The 26290-nt window shown below is 46.7% G+C and overlaps 1 protein-coding gene across 2 annotated transcripts in view; it reads right to left on the reverse strand.

The window, feature by feature from the left end:
* Nucleotides 1-26290, reverse strand: part of CALN1 (calneuron 1) — a 668523-nt gene that overhangs the window by 620386 nt on the left and 21847 nt on the right. Inside the window, exons 1-2 of one of the 2 annotated variants that reach the window (XM_026446607.2) lie at nucleotides 11878-12131; nucleotides 3067-3258 (exon numbers count right to left, since the gene is read on the reverse strand). The exons of the other annotated variant lie outside the window; for it this stretch is intronic. Coding sequence (XP_026302392.1) covers nucleotides 3067-3185 — 119 coding nt within the window. The 5' untranslated portion in view covers nucleotides 3186-3258; nucleotides 11878-12131. Of the gene's footprint in view, nucleotides 1-3066; nucleotides 3259-11877; nucleotides 12132-26290 lie in introns of those variants that run through there. 2 annotated transcript variants of the gene reach the window in all.

Consider the following 26290-nt stretch of genomic DNA (forward strand, 5'->3'; position numbering starts at 1 on the left):
AGCTGCGTTCATACATCTGACCCTCTTGTCTTGGGCACTATTGATTTCATCAGGAATGGACAGCAATGGGCTTGTTTCCCAGGGGATTTGGAATTGAGACCATGCTGATTCCTCCATTTGATCACTATCAAATGGGTAGCTATTTGACAGGAATCATTTTCACATGGGCAGAGAAACCCAAGAGACTTAACTTTCTCAGATTTTCCACATCCTTCTAGGTCTTTGATGATGAATTAAATTTTGGACTGGCCATTGCCTGGCATCGTTCCTTCTGCTCTGACTCTAGCCCTTGTTCCCTCCAGAATCTGATCAGTAAACTGATGGGAGCAGAGGCTACATTACATGAGGTGAGATTAAGAAGGAATCAAGGCCGGGTACGGTGGCTCAAGCCTGTAATCCCAGCACTTTGGGAGGCCAAAGCGGGTGTATCACTTGAGGTCAGGAGTTTGAGACCAGCCTGGTCAACATGGTGAAACCCCATCTCTACTAAAAATACAAAAATGAGCTGGGTTTGGTGGCGGCCACCTGTAATCCCAGAGCTGCACCTCTGGACTTGGATTTCATGAGACCCTCCCTCTGCCCACTCCCATGGAAATATCCCTAGCATGTTTCCCTTTTCATTCCTGAGAACTCTCCTGGCCTTCTGTCCCTTGCAAGCAATATGGCTCTGGGAGACGTGAAAGTGATCTGGAGACGGAAGACGAGACACATCAAGGAGGTTCCTCTCTGCTTTCTAACTTCGCCTGCCCTGCCCATGCTGTGCATAACCGCTCAAGCCACCACAGCTAGGAAGCAGTGGTGGCTCTTTGAGCATGCTTTGGGGTCAGAGGAGGCCCTTGGTGCCCCCGTTTTTGCTAAGCTGTCAACATGCTTCTTTCAGTGCACCTGGAGAAGATGACCTGTAGATGGGGATTGCCTTCTCTTTTACTCCTTTCTCTCAAGGGTCTCACAATACCCAGGCTGTGCTTTATCTGAAGGAGGTTACCAGCCAGAGAACTGAAGGGCAGGAGGTGATGCACTCTGAGAGACGACATTACTGCTGAACCTAATGGGAGAACGCGTTCCAGATGAGCTATGTTCCCACTCCCCTCCATGTCCAGCTCCCTGGAGCCGAGACCTTGACCACAGATCTCCCTCCTCTGGTCCCACCTAATCTCCTGCTTTTTGGCTCTCTCCCTCTCAGCCCACTACACAAAGAAATCTTTGGGGAATGTGTGGGTACATGCCCAAGGAAGGAATAACAAAAACAAAAATATGTTCATCGTGTGTGTGTGTGTGTGCGCGCGCGCGTGTGCACGCCAATGTGTGATGGGAACAGCCAGGAGGTGTAGAGACCCTTAGCCCTGGGCCCTAAAGGGAGTTTATGTTCAGCCCCAAAGGAGAAGCACACGCCTTGGGAGAAACTGACTCCTTGGGTCATCGCTGTCCCCTAGAGACAGGTGACACTAAACTGCCTAATTCATGCCGCTCACAACTCTGGCCAAAAAATTCCAAATTCCCAAAATGCAGGAAAAAATGAGGAAACATTTTTAATGTGACAATGTGTTGAGCAAAAAGATTTCTTTTCTGTTTGCTGTGTGATATCCTCAGATCTACAGAGGCAGGCAAATATCCCTTTCCTCCGTTGCACCAACTGTACTTGTCACTCAAGGCAGCCCTCCTAGGACTTACAGAAATGTTTCTCTGACTCAGTTCTTACCTCCTTTTTTCAACATGCCCCACCTCTTTTCCAGGGGAAGTGTTCAGCATCCTTTCATTTATCCTAGGCTGGTGAAAGTCCAACCACGACTGCCTTTGGTGGGGGTCCTCTCCTGGAAGGGATGAGCTGAGATGGGGAGACCATCCCAAAATGTTCTCTGACTCTAGCCAGCCTTCCTTGCTCTGAGCCTGCCCTTCAGCATTTGTCATTTCCAGCTTTACACTGTCCTATTCCAGATCCTTCCTCAGAGGCTGAGAGAGTGGCTCCCCTAGTTGGTAAGCGTTCCCTTGGCCAGGGGTCTCATCAGCTCCCGCTCTTGACTTCTCAAAAGTCAAGCTGTGTTGGAGAAGGTTCTGAACAGAGTCTTGCAGCATCCTGTTCCTGGGTCCTACAGTCTGGCCCCCTGCTCATGGGAGAAATTGCTGAACACCAGGAGCTGTAGTCACCATAAATACATCCACTTCCTTTTCTTCCCCATAAGCCTATCTCTAAACTAACTGCCCCCACCATATACGCTTTTAGCCGCCACTGAAAGCTGGTGGCTAGAGCTGGAGATCCCATTCTGAACAGCCTTAGGAAGACAATTTCAGAATGTACCCATTTATAGGACTCACCATAGACCAATTCCTTGATGCCAGCATCACACAGACCAAAACTGCGTTCTATACCAAACCACACCCAGAATTGCAACTCCTCTTGAGTTTGTACAGCCGAGGGTCTCCGAGGAAAAGAAAAAGAGTAAGATCAAAAACCCAGGGAAGCCTGTGGCTTGGTAGCATAGAAAACTCCTCACCCCGAACTGACCGCATCAATGACCAGAGAGAGACAGGGTAGCCTAGTGGTTAGGAGCATAATTTTTTTTTTTTTTTTTTTAGCGATGGGTGGGGGTGGAATTCAGAGAGACTTGGGTAGGAATCCCAGGTTTGCCTTTGGCTGTGTCATCTTAGTCAAGCTGCCTAATGTTTGTGTTACTTTCCTCCTGTCAAAGCGAGACTAACAACATCCTTATTAAATTATTTGAGAATTGATTGAAATTGTCTATGCAAAGCTTCCATTTTTATGCTAGTGCATAGTCCACACTCTGTAAGTTATATTTGTCATTGTTCACCTGAAAACAAGCATGTCTCTCCCCAAGAGTCGGTTTGCAAACCCATCCCTTCGTTCCATCCACACATCTCAAATAGGCTCAAGAAATAGGACAGAATCTCTGTACCCAGCCGGGACAGCTCTCCCAGATGTCCAGTTCATAGATTCTCCTCTCCAACCTAGACACACAGCAGCGGCAAAGGCTCCTGGACCCCGCACCACCCCCTACCTGAGGGCTGCCAAACAATCTAGATCCTGGGGTTTGGGGGAAGAAGACTTGCCAGGTGGGGAAGTCGGGGGCCTGGCTCCTCGGCGGCTTCTCTCCCCGTCCGAGGGCTCCTCCGTCCCCCTTTTTCTCATTCTCGGGCTTCCCCTCTCCGGGTTGCTCTGGCAGCCGCATCGGGGGTCCAGGGCGATGTTCTCAGAGAGATTTAGGAGCACATCAAAGGAACGTCAGCGAAGGCACTGAGACTCTGAAAGGAGTTGACAGAAACTTACAGCCTGCACAGTGCTGGGCGATTATTTTTCTCAAAGCCGGCCGCCTAAATAATTCACACCCTCCCTTCCGTGTTTACACAGGACAATGGTAGAAACACAATCCTGGCACAAGAAATATAATTACAGTTGTGACAGATGTTTAGTTATTAATAAGGCCTCAATGTCACCAGAGGGTATTGCACAACAAGCCAGTAATGGGCTTTTGGAGCCAACCTTAATATTTACAGGTATTTTTCCATTCGTACCCCCATGGGCATTGCTGGAGTATGAGCAGTGTGGAGAGAGCTATAGCTGCCAACGTGATTGCAACTTGCAAGGAAGCAAAGCACCTCACCAGCATCATTTGTTTCCTTGCTGCTGACACCAGGAAATCCATGGAAACAAAATGGGGGACTGAGCTGGAAATCACCACGTAACGGCGAAGGGCTCTTGCCAAGTCTCCCAAACTTGGTGATGCTGTCACAATCCCAGGGCAATATCCTCCTAACTTCCTTAAAGCAAAGAGCATCCAAGACGGCATCCCGTTACCAGCTCCAGTGCAGACTTGCAGCCCATGCATACAGAATCTCTAGGTCTACTTGATGTCACCAAGTGGCAACATCCTCTTTCTATCTCTCTCTCTCTCTCTGATATCCAGTTACCGCCTACTTGTCCCTTACAACTCAGTTCAGGTGTCACCTCTTCTGAAAAGCTGTCCTTGACCTGGCCCTCTCCCTTGGTTGAGTTAAGGCACCCCTCATCTCTGCCTACTTCTACTGTCATTTGTCTACAATCTCCATCCCCTCCTCCCAACACTGTGTTGAGAAAAACCCCAGGCTAGATGCACACTGTGTGGCATTTAAGCCCAGGCAGGAACAACCTTAAAGTAACTGGTGCTCAATAAACATGTATTGAACACACATTTAATCAATGTCAGCTCTTTTTGGTTCCATTGAAGTTAAAAACAAACAGTAATGAAGACAAACAAAGACTCTCTAGAGATAGGAAGTTCAGAGACTGTAACTGGAAGACGTCGGTGACGAAACCAACAAAGCCCTGGCCACCATGGATCAGGGACCCATCTGAGAAAGCTGTGCTCATAAGGATGTCTGCACGTTGCAGCAGGCAATGGCTTCTTGCAGCCACACACAGATGAATCTCCATTTCTCATTGCTTGGCCCCTGAATATCGCATCCTGGGAAGAGTCCCTCTGCCCTCTTTCTGCTCTCTCAATTCTGGCAAGAGGTGCATGCCCATGCCTGGGAAGCGGTCTCCTATCAAACTCAGCTTTTAGGAGATCAGGCTCAGAAAATGACTGTAGAAAGCAGGAAGAAGACTTGAAGAGCTGTATGTGGATGGTGGACATTATTGTTGTAGATTGTTGTTGTAAATCTGCCCACACAGTACCCGCTGAAAATTAGCCTCATTTGGCTCGAATGAAACAGGCTCAGCCCAAGGCCCTGTGCGTAACTCATCAGCCACTGGGGTGAATGAATGAAGGACAGACACATAAACCAGGGGTGAATGAATGAAGGACAGACACATAAACCAACTGGATGCTTTGTAATTTCCACCTGGACCAGAAACCCCCATGGCCTTAGCTCAGAGCTGGACCAGATGGTGTCTGGGTGCCCCTGACCTCTGAGGTCTCTGGTTCCCCAAAGGGTGTTATGTCCTGTGACTGGGCTGGAACTTCCCAAGGGCTGGGATCTCAAAGATACCTTAAAGAGAGTAAGTGTCTCAAAGCAAGAAGCCATGTCTCACCAAACAGCACATGTGCAATGCATCCACGCAACAGCACTTGGCCTCAAACACACACATGCACACACTGGTCTTCAGATGCGTGCTCACAGATCAGCCTTGTAACATTCATAGCCTAGAGGTGATCTTAGACCCACCTAGCATGGCTGGGGAGGCCTCAGGAAACTTACAATTATGGCAGAAGGCAAAGGGGAAACAGGCATGTCTTCACTCGCCTGTTTCCTGAGACATATGCCCAGGAGCACTCACCCCCACACCCACATGGCTCCCACGCAACTTCACACAGCTGCACACTCTGTCCCCATCAGCACGCACCCGTACGCCGCTCACTTACACATGCCTATGACTCATATATTCACACACACTACAACACCCACTTCCCCACACACGCTGCACATGCTGAAACTCTTGGAGACTTCTCTAGTTAGCTCGTTAAGTTAAACAGGAGAAACAAGTGTGTCATTACAGTAGAAACGCAAAAAAAAAAAAATGACATTTTATTTTCAGATATGCTTTTAGTTGCCATGGCAGTCCCAGCACCACGGAAGTTGTGATTGGTGGTAAATGCATATTTCAAAAAGCAGCAATTAGCTCCCCATATGCAAAAACTTCTGAATATGTTGAGTCCCTTCTCTTGTCAGGTCCCCCCCAAGGCAGTGTGGACATCAGAGCAGGGCACCCAGATGAGAACACCAGGAGCTCTCTGCAAGGATGTTCCAAGCTGATGGTCGCCAGGCTTCTGAGCCCAATACATTTAATGACTTGGAACCTGCCCACAGCTCAACAGGCGCACGGCACTGAAGGTGGCAGCTCCCTGTAAGGAACAATCGCTCCTGCTGCTCAGCTGGCCTCTGGTGCCCTTACTGAGTCACTCGGGATGTGCCAGAAAAACACAAAGCCAGGGGACCCAAAATGGAGCTGGCTCCTGCAGTCAGAAGCCATCTCTCCAGAATTCCCCTCTCCCAGTCACAGCTGCCTGCTGGCATAACAACGGGGGAAGCCAAACTGCCCTGCACGAGCCGGACTGCCCACCCTTGGCCAACTAATGAAGCACCCCATGTTGGCATCTGCAGAGAAGACAGACCTCCATCTTTCCATTTAACTGGAAGCTTCTCCAAGACACAGGCACCTCCTGAGTCCTCACAGCCTTATGCATCTTGGGACCCAAGGTGCATTCCCCAATGAGCTTCCTTGTCCCCAAATTAACTGGCTACCTCATTTTCTGATGCGATTCCTAAGGACGATTAATTTCCAGAATTTGTCCTCTAAAGTCCATTTGCTAATTGCCTTTACAATCACCATCTGAAAGGTCAGCTGGGAGGAGCTGGATTTTTGAGCCTCAGTCTTGAAGTTAGCGCTTTGGGCTAATTCCTAGACCCACATGAGGGTCCTTATCAGCCTTTTTTTTTTTTTTTTGAGACAGAGTCTTGTTCTGTCTCCCAGGCTGGAGTGCAGTGGTGTGATCCCTGCTCTGCTCACTGCAGCCTCTGCCTCCCAGGTTCAAGCCGTTCTCCACCTCAGCCTCCCGAGTAACTGGGATTACAGGTGCACACCACCAGACCTGGCTAATTTTTGTATTTTCAGTAGAGACGGGTTTCGCCATGTTGGCCAGACCGGTCTCGAACTTCTGACCTCAAGTGATCCACCTGCCTCAGCCTCCCAAAGTGCTGGGATTACAGACATGAGCCACCAGCCCCTTGTCGGCTTTTCGTTCCAATAGGTGACCTACTCACTTCCTTTAGCACTGAAAATGTCCCTGGAACACTGGCCACTCTTTTAGGGCTCAGACCAGTAGGAGGCACTCTTATCCACCCAAAAAGTGATGCAACCCTGGGTCTACCCTTTGAGTGCTCACTGGGTCACCTGCGTCACTTTTACCAACCCATGATATGCAGAGAATGGTGGAGTGATGTTGTTAAGAACATCGCTAATCAAATTAGACCATGCAGTCCCAATCCTGGCTGTGCCACTTACGGGCTGTGTGACCTTGGGCACGTGACTTAACCTCTCTGGGCTTCAGTTTCCTGATCTGCAAAATGAACCTGATAATAACACCTACCTTTTAAAGTTATTGTAAAGTGTTAGGCACAGAGCAGGTGCTACATATGCTAGCTACCTGATATGGTTTGGATTTGTGTCCCCACTCAAATCTCATGTCAAATTGTAATCCCCAATGTTGGAGGTGGGGCCTGGTAAGAGGTGACTGGATTACCGGGGTGAATTTTTCCCACTTTCATGCTGTTCTTGTGATAGAGTTCTCATGAGATCTGGTTGTTAAAAAGTGTGAGGTGCTTCTCTCCTCTCATTTCCTCCTGCTCTGGCCACGTGAAGACATACCTGTTTCCCCTTGGCCTTCCACCGTAATTGTAAGTTTCCTGAGGCCTCCCCAGCCTTGCTTGCTGTATAGCCTGCGGAACTGTGAGCCCATTAAACCCCTTTTCTTTGTAAGTTACCCAGTCTCAGGGATTTCTTTATAGCAGTGCAGTAAGCAACAGACTAATACACTATCATTCTCCATTTTTTTCTTTTTGCACTAATAGTGACTGAGCTCCTTCTCTGCTCAGATGGGCGCTGGACTGGATACACAGCGGGATGGAGGTGGGACATGCAGAAGTGAATCCACCACAGATGTAGCCTCACAGAGCTCGGAGTCAAGCTGGGAACTCAGACACAAACACACGGAACAGGGAAAGACTGTCCCTGCTCCTTCAGTCTGAAGGATCGGTTTGTTCCTGAGGGTATCCAAGAAGGCAGACTTTGATTCTCCCCTTCTGAGGCACTGGGTGTGCAGATGTGCACTGTGTGGCATTTAGGCCCAGGCAGGGGCATCCTTACAATAATTGGTGTTCAATAAACATGTATTGAACACACATTTAATCAATGTTAATTCCCTTTGGTTCCATATTGACCTTAAAAACAAACTGTAGGCCTGGCATGGTGCCTCACATCTGTAATCCCAGCACTTTCGGAGGCCAAGAGGGGTGGATCACCCAAGGTCAGGAGTTTGAGCCCAGACTAGCCAACATGGTGAAACTCCATGTCTATTAAAAATAAACAAAAACAAAAATTAGCAGTGCGTGGTGGCTCACGCTTGTAGTCCCCAGCTACTCAGGAGGGTAAGGCACGAGAGAGAATCACTTGAACCCGGGAGGTGGAGGTTGCAGCGAGCCAAGATCACGCCACTGCACTCCAGCCCGCGCAACAGAGTGAGACTTAGTCTCAGAAAAAAATTAAAACACACACACACAGATAATAAAGACAAAGACTTCCATCTTTGTGAAGATAGTGATGTGAAGATCAGAGAGTGTAACTGGAATACATTGGTGATGTTGGTGACAAAACCAACAAGGCCCTGGCCATCATGGATAAATAATTTTTTGTATAAATTTATGGGATACAAGTGCAATTTTGTTACATGCAAAGATTGCATAGTGGTCATGAAAAGACATACAAATTACCACCAATTATTTTCTTTTCCTTTTTTTTTTTTGAGACAGGGTTGCAGTCTGCCACCCAGGTTGGAGTGCAGTGGCGCAATCATAGCTTTCTGCAGCCTCGACCTCCCAGGCTCAAGTTATCCTCCCACCTCCAGCCCCCTGAGTAGCTGGGACTACAGGTGGGCACCATCACTCCTAGCTAATTTTTGTATTTTTTGTAGAGATGCAGTTTCACCATGTTTCCCAGGTTGGTCTCAAACTCCTGGGCTCAAGCAATCTACCCACCTCAGCCTCCCAGAGTGCTGGGATTGCAGGTGTGAGCCACCACACTTAGGCCCAAGTATACTTTTTTGGGGCGGGGGCTGGGGGACGGCGGTGGAATGGAGTCTTGCTCTGTGGCCCGGACTAGAGTGTAGTGGCAAATCTCAGCTCACTGCAACCTCCGCCTCCCGGGTTCAAGCAATTCTCCTGACTCAGCCTCCCAAGTAACTGGGATTACAGGCACTCGCCACCGCTCCCGGCTAATTTTTGTATTTTTAGTAGAGACAGGGTTTCACCATCTTGGCCAGGCTGGTCTCTAACTCCTGACCTCATGATCTACCCGCCTCGGCCTCCCAAAGTGCTGGGATTACAGGCATGAGCCGCCGCACCCAGCCCAGTATACTCTTAAATGGATCTCTGTGCTTGTAACCCATGCACCAGATTGGTGGCTGAAGGCCACAGAGGCTGAAATGATGAGGTTGGCCACTCCACTCAGACTGTATCCATATACCTCCCTTCCTCAGAGGCTGGCACAGGGTATACTCTTAAATCAATCTCTGTGCCAGCCTCTGAGGAAGGGAGGCATATTTCAGCCTCTGTGGCCTTCAGCAACCAAACTGGTACATGGGTTACAAGCAGACTCAGCACACCAAAGTCTTTCATGGATTTGATCCCTTTTGAAGTGTCTAAAATTCCAATCACTGGGAGCAAGATTGAGCTGAAAATCTAATGTTTGTGAATGGAGGAGGATGAGCCTGCATTGTTTATGGGCATAAATAATTCCTAAGCATGGGTTAAATGATTTTATTTAGTCTCTGGGAGCCCCATGGAACAGTGGTTCCCAGGCTGTTACTCGAAGACCCAGTTCAAAGAATCATCAAGGAATGTTCCCTTCCTTTTAACCACGTTGGGCATCAAGTTAAGAGTCTTTTGCATCTTGCAGTCTCTGCTAGATTTTACGATTGTTGAGGGCCACATTATAATCATAGTTTTTTCAATGCTTGATAATGGTTTTGCCCGTGGTCCTTTCCTCTAAAACCCTGCAAAGACGCACCACATTTAACCCACAAGAAGAATTTATTTTTGTTATAGATGAACATAATTCTTTTTTGAAGATATCTTTTGGACAAAATGTTGCATGGTGCAGGTCATGCCATATGGTGTGTAATGAGGTATGAGTTGCTGACAAAAAAGAGAATGGGGGCAGAGTGTGAGCTCCAGCCTGCCCCAAAGCTAAGCCCTGCATTTGCTGGAACATGGGAGCCTGGAGCTCTTAAATATGTAAGACAGGTTGTCACATCTACTCAACTGCTTATGAGCAATGAAATCTCATCATTGCACTTGTGTTTACTGACTCTGCAGAGGTGATTGTTGGCCATCATTTTGAATATCTTAATACTAAGATGCATTCAAAAGTACAAAAAAGAAATGTAAAACTGCTGATGTAGGATGTAGAAAATGTCCATGGAATTCCTTGAAAGATGCAAAAGCGAAATCCTTCTATGTGATATAAAATGAAAACTTGTTTTCTCCCTATCTCTATCCAAAACCAATTAGATATCATCATGAAAATAGAATACATACACAGTCAAAGCCAAAATTCTAAGCCAACATCTGAAAACTGAAATTAGCTTTTCAAATCACCTCCGTACAATTCTACTGCAGGTGAGACTTCTCAGGAGCCCTAACGTCCCTTCGGTCCTGGCTTAGACTGACATAAGCAAAATATCCTAAACCCTGGTTCTTCAAAATGAAAACCAAGACCTATGAATGGCTCACAACAATAAAATTAACATTGAAAATCAGGGAACTATATATATTTCCTGAACATAAATACATACACCTCCACATCAGCTCACAAGCCAGCACCCTACTTTCCAGGAAGCACTAGAAACTTTATTGCTAAAACCAGAAAAAAATACAAGGATGTTCACTATCTCTGCTGCTATTAACACTGTATTGTAGGCATTAACCAACATGATTAAACAAGCAATTAGAGGCATAAGATGGGAAAAGAAATAAAGTTATTTGAAGGTGATATTATTATATGTCTGGAAAATCCAAAAGAATTCATAAAAAAACTATTACAAATAACAGGTGAATTTAGTAAAGCATTAGAATATAAGACCAGCATACAGAACTTAATAGGAGATGTGTAGAAGCAATACTGAGTTAGAAGATAACGTATGAGCAGAGCCTATTTATAATAGCAAACATAAATAAATCAAAAGTTTTACAGATTTGAAAAAAAATTGTATCAAAATGAAAAAGCAAAGCAATTCCTTAAATAGAAAATGAACTGGAACACACAAACACAACTGTATTTCAAGTTAATGGCTTAGCTACAGAGAAAATCGTTTTTTTCAAGTTACTTGAAAACATAGTATTTTGACTGAGCTTTCCAACTGAGACATAGTCTCAGGACAAAAAGAACCACAAAGAAATCATACATAAGAGATTCATGTAACATCATTAGGAATCAAGATTTTCCATGTTAGAGAAAAGAGCTGTAAATATAACAATTTTAAGGTTAAGTAAAAACTCTGAAATCTAGTCTGAATAAAAATATCAGTGTGAACTCATAATTTATTTTTGTCTTCAAAAAAATATGGACATGTCAGTTTTGTCACTGAAAAGACGTCAAGGTAATAAAACTCAGGCAATCAGCACCCAAATTGTAGTCTCTAAATACCATTTCCAGCTAAGTAACCAGTTCCATGGGAGGAAATACGAAAAGTCTTGTCAGGCCTAAAAGTGGATAAGCTCTCAATGATGTCAAATGACAGAGAAACCAACCGGAAGGCATATGCAATGACCAAATATGGTACAACTCATCATCCTGAAAATTGACATGAATGTAATTGCTAAGGCATTAAAGTAATTACTCTTTTAAAAGTAGTAAGAAAAGAGAACCAAACAACTGTCCTGCCTTTTCTATACAGATTATATTACAGGATAACCAAATAGTTGATGAAGCAATTCTCTTTTAGAGAGGAATCATAAACCGATAAAGAAAAAATAATAGATTAGAACACCACCATAATCTGGAGCTTGTCTCCAGACTGTGAAAGTACCCAGATGGCTCCCAACCTGGCCCAGCTGCGACCCAGTCATCACCTGCACGCAGCTGAGCCCACCTTTAGTTTCTGTGCCCACCTGTGCGTGGAATTTATTCCTTCTGGTGGGTTCTTGGTCTCGCTGACTTCAAGAATAAAGCCATGGACCTCGCGGTGAGTGTTACAGCTCTTAAAGGTGGCCCGTCTGGAGTTGTTTGTTCCTCCTGGTGGGTTCGTGGTCTTGATGACTTCAAGAACTAAGCCGCAGACCCTCACGGTGAGTGTTAAAGGTGGAGCGGACCCAAAGAGTGAGCAGCAGTAAGATTTATTATGAAGTGTGAAAGAACAACACACCCACACAGTAGGAGGACTCCCTGGTGAGTTGCCCCTGTGCGGGGGCGGGTCCTCAGCTTTTATTCCCTTATTTGGCCCCGCCCATGTCCTGCTGATTGGTCCATTTTACAGAGTGCTGATTGGTGCATTTACCATCCTCTAGCTAGACACAGAGCACCGATTGGTGCATTTACAATCCTCTAGCTAGACACAGAGCACCAACTGGTGCATTTACAATCCTCTAGCTAGACGGAAAAGTTCTCCAAGTCCCCACCCACCCAGAAGCCCAGCTGGCTTTGCCCCTCACACTCAGGAGCAGCTGCCAGAGGAGTAGCCCCAGCTCTTGTCCCTTCACCCTGCCCCCATAAACCTGCTTTGGGAAAAACAAACTGGAACAATAAAAATTCCCCACATTCCAAATCAAGCCCTTGTCAAAGTCCCTTGTCTTCAGCCCAGGAAGTTCCTAGAAGCAGTCAAGCCACAGGACAGAGAAATATCTGGTGGCCCAGCTCTCCCTGGAGAATCCATCTCTCACCGCCAAAAGGAAGCACCCCAACCATGGAGGCCACAGCCCCAGGCCTGACTTTTCTGGTAGGATAATATTTAGGGTCACCATCTTTTTCCTGGGGCAGCTGGTCTAGCTCTGAGAAGGTTCTCTGATGGCTGTGCTGGCTCACTCTAAACCCACCTGGAGTAGGCCAGAGGCTGGTGGCCACCTTCAGACCTGGGCTCACCCCGGCGGTTTGCACTGATGGGCGCCCTGGCAGAGATCACAGAGGCAGGTCCTGTTAGACACATGTGCGCACACACACTCTTACACGTATGCTCACTTACACACTTACACATACACTCATACATACACACTGACGCTTGTGTCCACCCATTCACACACACTCACACACTCATACATACACATACACTCACACATACCACACATACACACATACATTCACACATACCTCACACACTCACACTTATGCACACACACACGTACACACACACATTCATACACACACTATCATACACTCACATCCACACATACACTCACACTCATCTACACACACCCACGAACATACACACTCATACATGCACACCACACATGCACATTCTTACACACATGTACACTCACATAGACTCATATAGCACACATGGACACACACATGTGCATACTCACACCACACATGCTCACATAAGCACACAAACTCACACATACACACACAGATACACTCATAAACACACACATATGCACACTCACAAGCTCTTGCATGCACTCTTGCACACTACACTCACACACATACACAGTAACATATGCACACACTCATACACATATACACTCACTCTTACTACACATACATATACAGACTCACAGTTATACATAGTCACACACACAGTGCATAAACATGCACACACACTCATACACATATACATTCACACACTACAGATACACATATACACTTACACTTATGCACACTCACATGCACAGCACATATGCACACACTCATACACGTAACAAACACACACACTACACATACACATATACACACCACTCACAAACATTCCCACTTATGCATTCACGTGCATGGCACATACACACACACAAACATGCACACACATCCACACACATCACACACACTCACACATATATACACACATACATGCATACATATACACTCTTACATACATACACACACACCGCACTCTCACACACGCACCCTCACATATACTCCCCCTTCCTTCTGTTTCTATGATGTCTGCTGTCTCCAAGGCTTTCTGTTTTTGAGTCCCCTGCTACAATTAAAATACTCCTGAGAGCAATTAAGTTTGGCAGCTAATAACTTAATTACCCACTAATACCATATCTTCCCATCACCCTCGCCAAGCAGGAGCAGTGAGTATGAGGCAGATTCACTCATTGGAGGCAGGCTGTGGGAAGATCCAGGATCCTGGAGTTTGGCGGGAAGCTCAGGAGACCCATGGTGGAGCCAGAGGCCCATGGGCCTCCTTGAGTCCTGGGGCCGAATCCTTCATTCCGTGCACCCACTACAGTGCAGTGTCCTTAACCAGGGCTCAAAATTATCTACTCACATGAAGAGTGACCTACAAAAGAGACTGACCTCATCAATCCCTGGTTCACAATTGGGTGGAGTGAGACAGAGAGGCTGAGTGGCTTCCTAGGGTCGCACGGCTTCTCTTGCAGGCCAGAGGCCTTCTTGATGCCAGACCAGGGGCTCCTGGAATGGGTGGTGGCAAGACCCTCACGCCAGCCTCCCTGAACTCACTCCCCACTCCACCCTAACACCAGCATGGCGGCACAGAACTTCCCAGAGACGTTACAGAACGGTAGAGACTGGAAGTCCAGTGTTGACCCCCAATCTGGATAATTCAAGCAAATATTTGAAGGAAAGATGTCCTGAATTTGCCATAAGCTGTATTTCTCCCGGGACGACTGAGAAGCAGTATCTGTAGATGGGGGAACATGAGCTGTGTACCCGTCTCTGTTGCCAAGTTGATCCATTTCATGGCAATGGTTTCTTTCCATTTTTGTGACATGCTTGGATGACCCAAGACTCCCATTGGTCATTTAATTTCCCTTCCCAGCCCTTAAATACACATCTTGAATTCCAGATATGCTATGGAGTGAATTGTATCCCTCATCCAAATCCCTACATTGAAGCCCTCAAACACAATGTGACTATAGCTGAAGATAGGAGTTAGGGGAGGTCATTTTAAATGAGGTTTTAAGGGTGAGACCCTAATCCAATTGGACTGTGGCTTTATAAGAAGAGGAAGAGAGGGATCTCTATCTCTGCCATGTGAGGACACAGCAAGAAGGCAGCTGTCTGCAAGCCAGGAAAGGAGTCCTCCCTAGAACCTGACCATGCTGGCACTTTGATCTTGGACTTCCAGCCTCCAGAGCTATGAGAAAATAATAGCTGTTAAGCTATAGTTTAAGCTCCCCACCCACCAGTCTATGGTATTTTGTTATGGCAGCCTGAGCAGACTACTACAAAGTACCTAGATCTTTCTCCCTGTGGAAGCACCAGGATCTAATTCATACTATTGTGTCATCCACTCGAGATGTACCTGTGTTTTTTCTCTCTTATAAAACAGGGAAGTCCAGCTCAAATGCCTACAGGGACCGGCAGTCATGCCAAGAGGCAAAGACCACGAGGAAATGGCTCCCTTTGTGCAAAGCAGTTGCCACGACTCATCACCCATCCATTGTTGCTATGAGTGAGTATGGCCCGGCATTGCCAGATGTCATGATTTAAAGAGGAGCTGAAAATCCAGATTGTTAATAAATCAGCTGATTTTTCAAATGCTGGCAACGACTTCAAAGTTTCAAAACACTTTGGGAGAAAACCATAACAAAGACACAAGTAAACAAGAAGAAACAACAACAAACCTGTTTGTGGGCTGAACCGGGCCTGCGAGCCACCAACTCACGATCTCAGTTTAGTCAGTCCTCCTGGGAAAATGCTGGAAGCCTGAGCGGTGACTAAGGCAGCAGAGTCCCAGGCAGTGGGCAGAGGCCCGTGAGGGTACGGGGCATGCAGGGGGCATAGAACCGCCCTACTGGACAGTGACTCCGCCGGCAGGTACCACCAGGCTCCTTCACCTAGGGCTTCTCTTGGCCAGTGCCCACCCAGGTGCCTGAGTCTGATCTGTTCCCAGGGGCCAGGATCCCACATCTAGAGGCAGCACAAAAACAAACAGCCCCAGCCTGGGCTCCATTTCCTTTGAGGTTGCGGGTCTGCTTCTGAAGCTGACCACCAAGACTTGTACTGTTCCCTTTGCCCTACCCTTGACATTTTCCAGTCTCCACCTGTGATGTTGAGGTAGGAGGCAGGACTTGACTCTAGACCAGACTGAAGACTGGCTAAAACAGGGAAGAAGGACTGGAAGCACCTCTCCCCATAAGACACGCCCCCCAGTGCCATGACAGTTTACCATTGCCATGGCAACACCCAGAAGTTACCACCCCTCTTCTAAAAATTTCTGAATAGCCTTCCCCTTAATTTTCATATAATTAGAAGTGAGTATAAATATGACTGCAGCACTGTCCCTGAGCTGCTGCTCTCCACACACTGCCTGCGAGGTAGCCCTGCTCTGCAGGAGTAGTCACAGAGCTGTAACGCTGCTGCCTCAATAAAGCTGTTTTCTTCTGCCACTGGCTCACCCTGGAATTGTTTCCTGAGTGAAGCCAAGAACCCAGCTGGGCACGGTGGCTCACGCCTGTAATCCCAGCACTTTGCGAGGCTGAGGCAGGTGGATCACCTGAGGTCAGGAGTTCAAGACCAGCCTAGCCAACATGGTGAAACCCTGTCCCTACTAAAAATACAAAACTTAGCTGAGCATGGTGGTGTGTGCCTATAGTCCCCGCTACTCAAGAGGCTGAGGCAAGAGAATCACTTGAACCCGGGAAGCGGAGGTTGCAGTGAGCCAAGATCGCGTCACTGCATTCCAGCCTGGGCGGCAAAGTGAGACTCCATCTCAAAAAAAAAAAAAAAAAAAAAAAAAAAACAGCAAAAAGAACCTTCCCGGGCTTCACCCCAATTTGGGGACCCAGCTCTCCTGCATCAGTGTCACCATCTGTCAGCTGATTGAACTGGGCTGGGCTGGGCTGGGCCAGGAAGCAGAGCGCAGGGCACAAAGAGGCCACAGAGAGCTGAGACCAAGTATTTGGTCCAGGGCAAGTCAGTGGGGAAAGGCATGCTTAGCCAAGGCATGCTTCAGGTCTCCAGGTCAGCTGCCAGATGGAGGCTCAGCTTCCCTGGGATTCCCATAGAGCCTGAGTCTTCATCCAGGCCCAGAAACCTGGAGATATGCTCAATGAGTGCAGTCAGAGGGCGGTCCCAGCTGTGATCCAGAAGCCAAGGATAATAAGGGTTTAGAAGCACCACTGCTGTTTGGTGTCCTCGCCTCCTGAGGGAGGACATGAGTGAGATGCCCCGTGCAATGGGATTGGCAGAGACCCTAGGCAGACCCCTGACTGCTCAGAAGATTGCAGTCTCTGGCCATCAGCCCGCCAAAAACATCCTGCCTCCCCCACTCCGCCTTTGCATCCCAAATGACACAAAGATTAGCACCAGCCAACAAAATCAGGTTGAAAGAACCACAACCAGTTTGTGCGGATTCGCCTGAACCAGGGTGGGAGGAAGTAAATTAGAACGTAAACCAAAGGTGACAAAGAAATCAATTGCAAGCCTGGGGTGGCTTTCTACTTCTGTCCCGGCTGCTGTGGGGTCTTGCCACATAGTTCTTGGTTACCAGCCAGCATGCTTCACCGGCACTGGTTCCTAAGGTGACTATTTAATCATGTATTGTGTGTTTGAATGTATTCATTATATTTTAATATGATTATATTCAATCCAATAGACTGAAACTGATTTGTCCAGATGTATAATTATTTTCTAAATGCTTATAATTCTTGGCCGCAGAGTTGGCAGAGGCTTTGAGAAAGAAGAGGAGTCCATTAGCTCTTGATGTTCATTAGTCATGGTTGTAGGAGCCTCCTCAGTGGGTTCGAGGTAATCCACACTGGCCTGGGACACCCTGGCCTTAAACACGATCACAGGGACCTTGTGTTTTGAGCCCCACACAGGGAATCACTGGGTCTCTAAGTTTCACCTGGAACTCCTCCCTCTGCTGAGCTGTTTTTCCCTGTTCCTCTGTTTGTTTGTTTATTTGTTTTAAGGGTTTTTAAATTGCCAACTTTAATTTAGATTCAGAAGGTACATGTGCCAGTTGGTTAAATGGATATATTGTGTGATGCTGAGGTTTGGGGTAAAAACATTCCAGTCACCCAGGTAGCAAGCGTAGTACCAATAGGTAGAGTTTCAACCTTTACCCCCCTCCCTCTCTTCCCTCTCCAGTAGCCCCAGTCTCTGTTGTTCCCACCTTGATGTTCACATGTACCCAATGTTTCTCTCCCACTTATAAGTGAGAACATGCAGTATTTGGTTTTCTGTTCCTGCATCAATCCGCTTAGGATAATGGCCTCCAGCTGCATCTATGTTGTTGCAAAGGACGTGATCGCATTCTTTTTTGATGACTGTGTAGTATTCCACGGTGTATATGGACCACATTTTCTTTATCCAATCCACCACTGATGGGCACCTACATTGATTCCATGTCTTTGCTCTTGTGAATAATGCTGCAATGAACATACAAGTGCAGGTGTATTTTTGGCAGAACAAATTATTTTCCTTTGGGTTTGGGAAGGGGCTCTGCCCAGGGTGACTGTCGCACTGCACCCTCCAGGACTCTGGAAGACAGTAGTCCCCATATTTACCACATTATCGGCAGCACCTCAGCCATATATTCACCACTTGCAGACAGTCGTCCTCTGTAGCTTCCCCTCCAGCTCACATAGGGCTCCTGGAGTTTACCAGAGCTTTCCACAGACATTCTCAGTCCTTTGCTCAGCTCAGCCTGGATGGGTCTCCCTGTAGTTCAAGCTCTTATGTCACTGGGTGATGTGGCTTACACCTATAACCCCTGCCCTTGGGAGGGCAAGCTGGGAAGATTGCTTGAGGCCAGGAGTTTGAGGCCAGCCTGGGAAACATGGAGAAACCCAGTCTCCACAAAAAAATATTTTTAAAAGTTAGCCAGGCATGGCGGTGCATGCCTGTTATCCCAGCTACTTGGGAAGCTGCAGCAGGAGGATTGCTTGAGCCCAGGAGGTCGAGGCTGCAGTGAACTATGATCATGCCACTGCACTCCAGCCTGGGTGACAAAGCAAGACTCCAAGTAATCACTTTGTTTTTTAGTTTGGCAGACCTCTACCCATTGAAAAGCCTAGAAGTAGATTCCCAGAAACACCAAGCAGCCAAGAAGATGGATGCCCATCCCAGTGGGTGCAAAGTTGAGCTGGACAACACATGAATGCCATGCTGACAATGCCCTGCCACTGCTCAAAGCATCACAGTTCTCACCCTACTGCTTCAAAATTCCATGATGCACATGATAATTGTGCAAATGGTCTAAAATGGATTGTGATCACCACAGCCCATTTTAGGCCATTTTCATCATTCCCAAAAGGAACCTCATATCCATTGGCAGTCATTCCCTTGTCGTTCCTTGGGAAGGAAGATTCCTCAGATCTTCCTTCTTTGGTAACCCATGGAATCTTGGGGCAGGGCATTTGGCTGCCGTATTTTCCTCAGGATTCATGTCTGGATCAGCTCAGGTAATCCTCTAAGGCTGAGTTTGAGAGGCACTGGTTTGCCCTTCTTGGCTTTGACTGCATGAATACTGGTGTCCCAGAAACCCCACTTTCCCCAGCTGGCCTTAGAGTCATCCTGATACAGAACAGCTGGGCTCCCGGTGAAACCCTACCCTCGAGCCTGGAACCTCAGCCCTAAGTTGAAACAACTGGCCCAATTTTCCTGCCCAAATGATTGCCTTACTGGCCTGCCATGCCCCTATTCTGTGCCCATAAAAAGAAAAAGAACAACACAAGTGGCTGATCAGCAAGGATACAAGTGGCTGAGCAGTGAGCAGAGAAGCAGCAACTGAGCATCGGAGACTGCAGGTACACGTAGCTAACTTCAGACATGTGGTTTTGGAGGGGAGCCCAGCCAGATATGGCTGAGCTTCAGGGAAAAGATCACCATCTCCCTACACCATCCCCTTTCCAGCTCCCTCTCCACCAAGAGCCACTTCCACTGCTCGACAAAGTCTTCTACATTCATCATCTTTCATACAGTTCATGCGACCTGATTCTTCCTGGACACTGAACAAGAAGCCGGACATCAAAAAGCACAGGTGCAGAAGGCTGTCACCCTGACCCTTCATAGAGTTGTTAACACTTAGCGATCCAGAGCCTGCAGGCTGAGTGAAATGAGCCACTCCAGTTCCTGCCCACGAAGGAGGTCAAGGTCAAGGGAACAATCTCGTTTCAATCCCAAGGATCTGCCTTCATTTCCAGCATTCCCAAAGTGGGTATGCAGGTTAGGCGCTCACTTTAACCCTAACCCTAACTCCCAGCCTAACACTCACCCTTGGGTTGTATGAAGACGTGACTAGAAAGAAATTTGGGAAAAGAAAGACAGAAGTAGCCATACTGGTAATATTGAGGCACGATCTAATATGGTCCACCTTGCCTTGGCTGGATCCTAGCATGAAATAACTACATGACCTGGCTCTAAACCCCACAGGCAATACTGCCTCTTGCAACCCCAACCAGGTGCAGATTTTGCTGAGTAGATGCTGGCTGGGAGGCTTCACTCACTTCAGAGTGAAATCTGAATCCAGGGCTCCCCTTAAGGAGGGAAGCAGGGCTACACAGGGAGGGAGAGGAGCAGGCATTCACCTGGGCACCTGGTTCAGGTCGTGAGAAATCACCTTTTTAAAAAATTCCCCCAAAGGCAACAGTGCCTCTACAGAAGACCAGTTTACCAGGCCTGCTCCAGGCTGATCTGGATGCATCTGAGTTTTTTTTGTTTGTTTGTTTGTTTGTTTTTGAGACTGAGTCTCGCTCCGTCACCCAGGCTGGAGCACAGTAGCAAGATCTTGACTCACTGCAAGCTCCACCTCCCAGGTTCACGCCATTCTCCTGCCTCAGCCTCCTGAGTAGCTGGGATTACAAGCGCCTGCCACCACACCCAGCTAATTTTTTGTATTTTTAGTAGAGGCAAGGTTTCACTGTGTTAGCCAGGATGGTCTCAATCTCCTGACCTCGTGATCCACCCGCCTTGGCCTCCCAAAGTGCTGGGATTACAGGCATGAGCCACCGCGCCTGGCCTGGATGCATCTTCAACATGCATCTGCAAGTGTCTTTTTCATATAATGACTCCTTTTCTTTGGGGTAAATACCCAAATTTCCCAATTTCCAGGGAGTTCTGGGTCTAGAAATCCGGGCAGGTTCTTACTGCACTTTCCTTTGTGCCCAGTGCGTTTTCAGAGTGAGCGTTGTCTGGGAACTTTCCTGAGATCAGATTTTTTTTTTTTTTTTTTGAGATGGAGTCTCACTCCGTCACCCAGGCTGGAGTGCAGTGGCGCGATCTCGGCTCACTGCAAGCTCTGCCTCCCAGGTTCACACCATTCTCCTGCCTCAGCCTCCCTAGTAGCTGGGACTACAGGCACCCGCCACCACGCCCGACTACTTTTTGTATTTTTAGTAGAGACGGGGTTTCACGGTCTTAACCAGGATGGTCTGGATCTCCCGACTTTGTGATCCGCCTGTCTCGGCCTCCCAAAGTGCTGGGATTACAGGCGTGAGCCACTGCGCCCAGCCCAGATTCCTTTTTTAAAAATATTATTCTATTTCAATGGTTTTTAGTGTACAGGTGGATTTTGGTTATATGGATGGGTTCTTTAGTGGTGATTCTTGAGATTTAGTGCACACATCACACACTGTACCCAAGATATTGTCTTTTATCCCTCACTCCACTCCCAACCTCTCCCCACCCTGAGTCCCCACAGTCCATTAGATCGCTCTGTATGTTTTTCTATCCTCATAACTTAGCTATGAGTGAAGTAACTCAGGAATGGAAAATCAAAAGAATAATTCTTATTCTTCATCCTTAATGTAAATCCTCACCTTTTCTGAATTGTTTTTCTCTCTCTTCATCGACCTTTCTGCTTTTAACATCTTATCTTCTTGGCTTTATATTTTACATGAACTCTCATGGTGTCATTTTGTCTTTATTTTATAACATTCATCATATTTCAGATTATAAGATTTCATTTTATCCCACTTTTTTTTTTTTTTTTTGAGATGAAGTCTTGCTCTGTCATCCAGGCTGGTGTGCAGTGGCACAGTCTTGGCTCACTGCAACCTCTGCCTCATGAGTTCAAGTGATTCTCCTGCCTCAGCCTCCTCCCAAGTAGCTGGGACTACAGGCAAATGCCACCACACCTGGCTAATTTTTTTGTAATTTTTAGTAGAGACAGGGTTTCACCATGTTGGCCAAGCTGGTCTCGATCTCCTGACCTCATGATCTGCCAACCTCAGTCTCCCAATATCCCACTTATTAATGAGAATATATGGCATTTTGTTTTCCATTCCTGTGTTACTTCACTTAGGATAATGGCCTCCAGTTCCATCCAACTTGCTGCAAAAGACATTATTTCATTCCTTTTCATGACTGAGTAGTATTCTATGGTGTATATATACCACATTTTCTTTATCCACTTGTGGATCGACCAGCACTTAGGCTGGTTCCACATCTTGCAATTGTGAAATGTGCTGCTATAACATACATCTGCAAGTGTCCTTTTCATATAAGGACTTCTTTTCTTTTAGGTAAATACCCAGTAGTGTGATTGCTGGATCAAGTGGCAAATCTACTTTTAGCTCTTTAAGGAATCTCCATACTGTTTTCCATATTGGTTGTACTAGTTTACATTCCCGCCTGCAGTGTAGAAGTGTCCCCTTTTCACACATCAACCACATCAACGCCAACGTCTATTGTTTTTGACTTTTTAACTATAACCATTGTTGCAGGAGTAAGGTGGTATCACATTGTGGTTTTGATTTGCATTTCTCCATGATTAGTGACGTTGAGATTCTTGAGTAACCACAAGCCCCCCTGGCTGTTTATCTTGATAAAATCTTTTCAAGGTAGCAGCAGCAGCTGATAAAGCTGCAGGGTGCCCAGCATCCTTTAATTCTTCTTGCTGAGTGACACCAACCTCTGCAGAGGGGAGGCTTAGTATAGGACACTCTAAGAACCAGTTACAAAGCCACTTCCCTCGTCCTCTGCAAGTGCTTCCAGCTGACTTCTTAAAATATTCCCTCCCAGTGAGATTCTATTTATATAAATTATCATTTACCTGTTTCATTCTTATTCTTCATCCTTCATGTAAATCTTTACCTTTTCCTAACTGTTTCTCTCTCTGTCAACCTTTCTGCTTTTAACGTCTTATCTTCTTGGCTTTTGAACTCTCATGGTGTCATTTTGTCTTTATGTTATCAGATTCATCTTATTTCAGATTAAAAGATTTCATTTTGGCTGGGCGTGTTGGCTCACACCTATAATCCCAGCACTTTGGGAGGTTGAGGCGGGCGGATCACTTGAGGTCAGCAGTTTGAGACCAGCCTGGCTAACATGGCAAAACCTCATCTCTAGTAAAAATACAAAAATTAGCAGGCGTGATCCCAGCTACTCAGGGGCTGAGACATGAGAATCGCTTGAACCCGGGAGGTAGAAGTTGCAGTGAGCCAAGATCACGCCGCACTCCAGCCTGAGCAACAGAATGAGATTCCATCTCCAAAAAAAAAAAGAAAATATTTCATTTTATCTTATCATTTCATCTTATCAATTTCACCTAATCTTAATTTTTACTGGATGGAATTATTCAGAGCTTGTACTATTGTATTTTCCTTTTGTCTTTATTCCTTCTGATTTTTCTTTCAATTTCAAGTTTTAATTTTCCTACTTTCTACAAGTCCTGTATCACTGGACAAATGTGCTTCTTTTATTTCCCTTCTTTCCTCTTTCCTTTTTTACTTTGCTTTTCTGAGTAGCACAGAAAGCCTAGCCCCAGGACAGGGACCAGCAGAGGGGCAGGGCAGGAGGTTTTCCTCCTTCACAGCTGTCCTTAAAGCTGTGTCTCCTCCAAATAGACCTCCAGACCATCCAAGGCTGGCTTTCCAGATAACCTCACCCCCAGGAGACCCAGAGATACCAGCCCTGGGACAAGGCAGTAATAATTACCTTGCTACATGTAACACACCTGCTCTAAGAAAAGGGCCTGGCATCTGAAGCCCCACATCATCTGGGCATATTCAAAGAAGATAATCCAGCCTCTCTGGAAAATACATGCATCTGGCCAGGCATGGTGGCTCACACCTGTAATCCCTGCCATTTGGGAGGCTGAGGAGGGAGGACGGCTTGAGCCCAGGAGGTGGAGGTTGTGGTGAGCTGTGATCGTGCCACTGCACTCCAGCCTGGGTGATAGAGCAAGAACTTGTCTCAACAAAAAAGAGAGAGAGAGAAAGAAAGAAAAGAAAAGAAAGAAGGAAAGGAGGGAGGAAGGGAGGAGAAGGAAGGAAGGAAGGAAGGAAGGAAGGAGAGAAAGAAAGAGAGAGAAAAAGAAAGAAAAGAAAAAGAAAGAAAGGAGTGAAGGAAGGAAGGAAGGAGAAAGAAAAAGAAAGAAAGAAAGAGAGAAAGAGAGAGAGGGAGGGAGGGAGGAAGGAAGGAAGGAAGGAAGGTGGGAGGGAGGGAGGGAGGAGAGAGAGAGAAAGAAAGAAAGAGAGAGAGAAAAAAAGAAGAAAATACATGCACCTGAATTTGTACTTCCTGCCATCTTGGGGCAGGGACCCAGGCTTCCTATCCCTTAGCAGGAGCCAGAGAGCCCTGAAGAGCCCCCTGGGAAAGGCAACAGAGAGAGGCCAGCCTTGCCCTCAGTCACCGGTGTCCAGTTCTCAATGGAGCCCCCTTGTTTTGTTGGGTAGGAAGATTCTTCCCCCAGGCAGCCCTCCAGGCTTCCTTCCTCCATCAGGAAGTGATGAGGCCTTCCAGTTACTTCTTTTTTATTTTATTTTATTATTATACTTTAAGTTCTAGGGTACATGTGCATAACGTGCAGGTTTGTTACATATGTATACTTGTGCCATGTATCACAAGAACAGAAATCCAGTTACTTCTAATACAATCCTAAGGCAGAGGACCGGCTTCAGTTGAGTCATAACATCTGCGGCTTTTACATTTTAAATTTTTAAAGTTAAATTTTAACTTTCTAGAATTGGAGACTAAAATGTGTAGTACCCTAACCTGATGGCACTTTTGGGTTGTAAAAATGAATTTTAGGCGCACTAAACCCACCCAACATTTCAGGACCATCTCATCCCCCAAACCATGCACTTTGCAAAAATATGAATCTGGTGTAAAACAAGATTGTTTATTTCCATCCTTTCAATTTTCTTTCTTAACTTATTTTTATTTTTCTAGAGAATGGATCTCACTGTGTTACCCAAGCTGAAATGCAGTGGTGTGATCATAGCTCACTGCAGCCTCAAACTCCTAAGCTCGGGAGATCCTTCCACCTCAGCCTCCCCAGTACCTGGGACTACAGACTCACGCCACCACTCCTGTATAATTTTTTGTTTTTTTTTGTAGGGATGGGATTTTGCTATGTTGACCAGACTGGTCTTTAACCCCCAAGCCCCAAAAGATCCTCTTGCCTCAACCTCCTGAGTAGCTTCCTTTTTTATTTTCTACCTTGATGACTTGGGGCCTATCCTAGATGAATGTCAAGATTCACAGGACTCACTCAGGCGGGTCTAAGACTGGGCCCATCTCTAAGGTTTCTTTCCTGAGCCCGAGGATGCTACACAGTGATATAATCAATCCACAAGCTCTAGGACTCGTTGGCACGATTTCCACCATTGGCATCCACGTTGCTAAAGGACCTAAGGACCTCAGAGAGGGGTAGGGTTTGTTTTTGCAGGAGTGGGGGTTGTTTTTTGAGACAGAGTCTCACTCTGTTGCCCAGGCTGGAGTGCAATGGCTCACTGCAACCTCTACCTTCCTGGTTCAAGCGATTCTCCTGCCTCAGCCTCCCAAGTACCTGGGATTACAGGCACGTGCCACCATACCCAGCTAATTTTTGTACTTTTAGTAGAGACAAGGTTTCACCATGTTGGCCAGGCTGGTCTCGAACTCCTGACATCAAGTGATCCACCCGCCTCAGCCTTCCAAAGTGCGGGGATTACAGGCATGAGCCACTGCACCCGGCCTCTTGCCCAGTTACTACCAGGAGCCCTCCAGCCCCATGTACCCATGGCTGAGGCCACGCTCCGAATCAGTGCCACGCCTCATTACTCATGAGTTCCAGTACAGCTCTAGTCCATCCACGACTGTTTGAATTTATTCCCATCCTGAAGAGTTGGCCATTCTTAATTATGGAAAGTAGTATACCTCATTGTTTCTATTGCAGCTAATGTTGATTGACAGCTCCTTATTTCTGCATTCTGTTGAGCATCCAACAGGCCATTCACTCAATACCATCTCATCTGAGTCTCGCAGCCACACTGTGAAGTAGGAGTTGTTTGTATTCCTGCTAATAGATGACGGTAAGGGGGCTATAAAGCTTGCAGAATTTGACTTCGCAAATTCTTTAGATTGCAGATTTGAATCCAGGCCTCTCTGTACACAGAGTCCCACATCTAAGCTGCCACTCTGTCCATTAGGGAGATGGCTACCTTTGGCTTTGGGAAAGAGATTCCA

The sequence above is a fragment of the Piliocolobus tephrosceles genome, chromosome 8 (assembly GCF_002776525.5).
Source record: "Piliocolobus tephrosceles isolate RC106 chromosome 8, ASM277652v3, whole genome shotgun sequence".
Lineage (NCBI taxonomy): Eukaryota > Metazoa > Chordata > Mammalia > Primates > Cercopithecidae > Piliocolobus > Piliocolobus tephrosceles.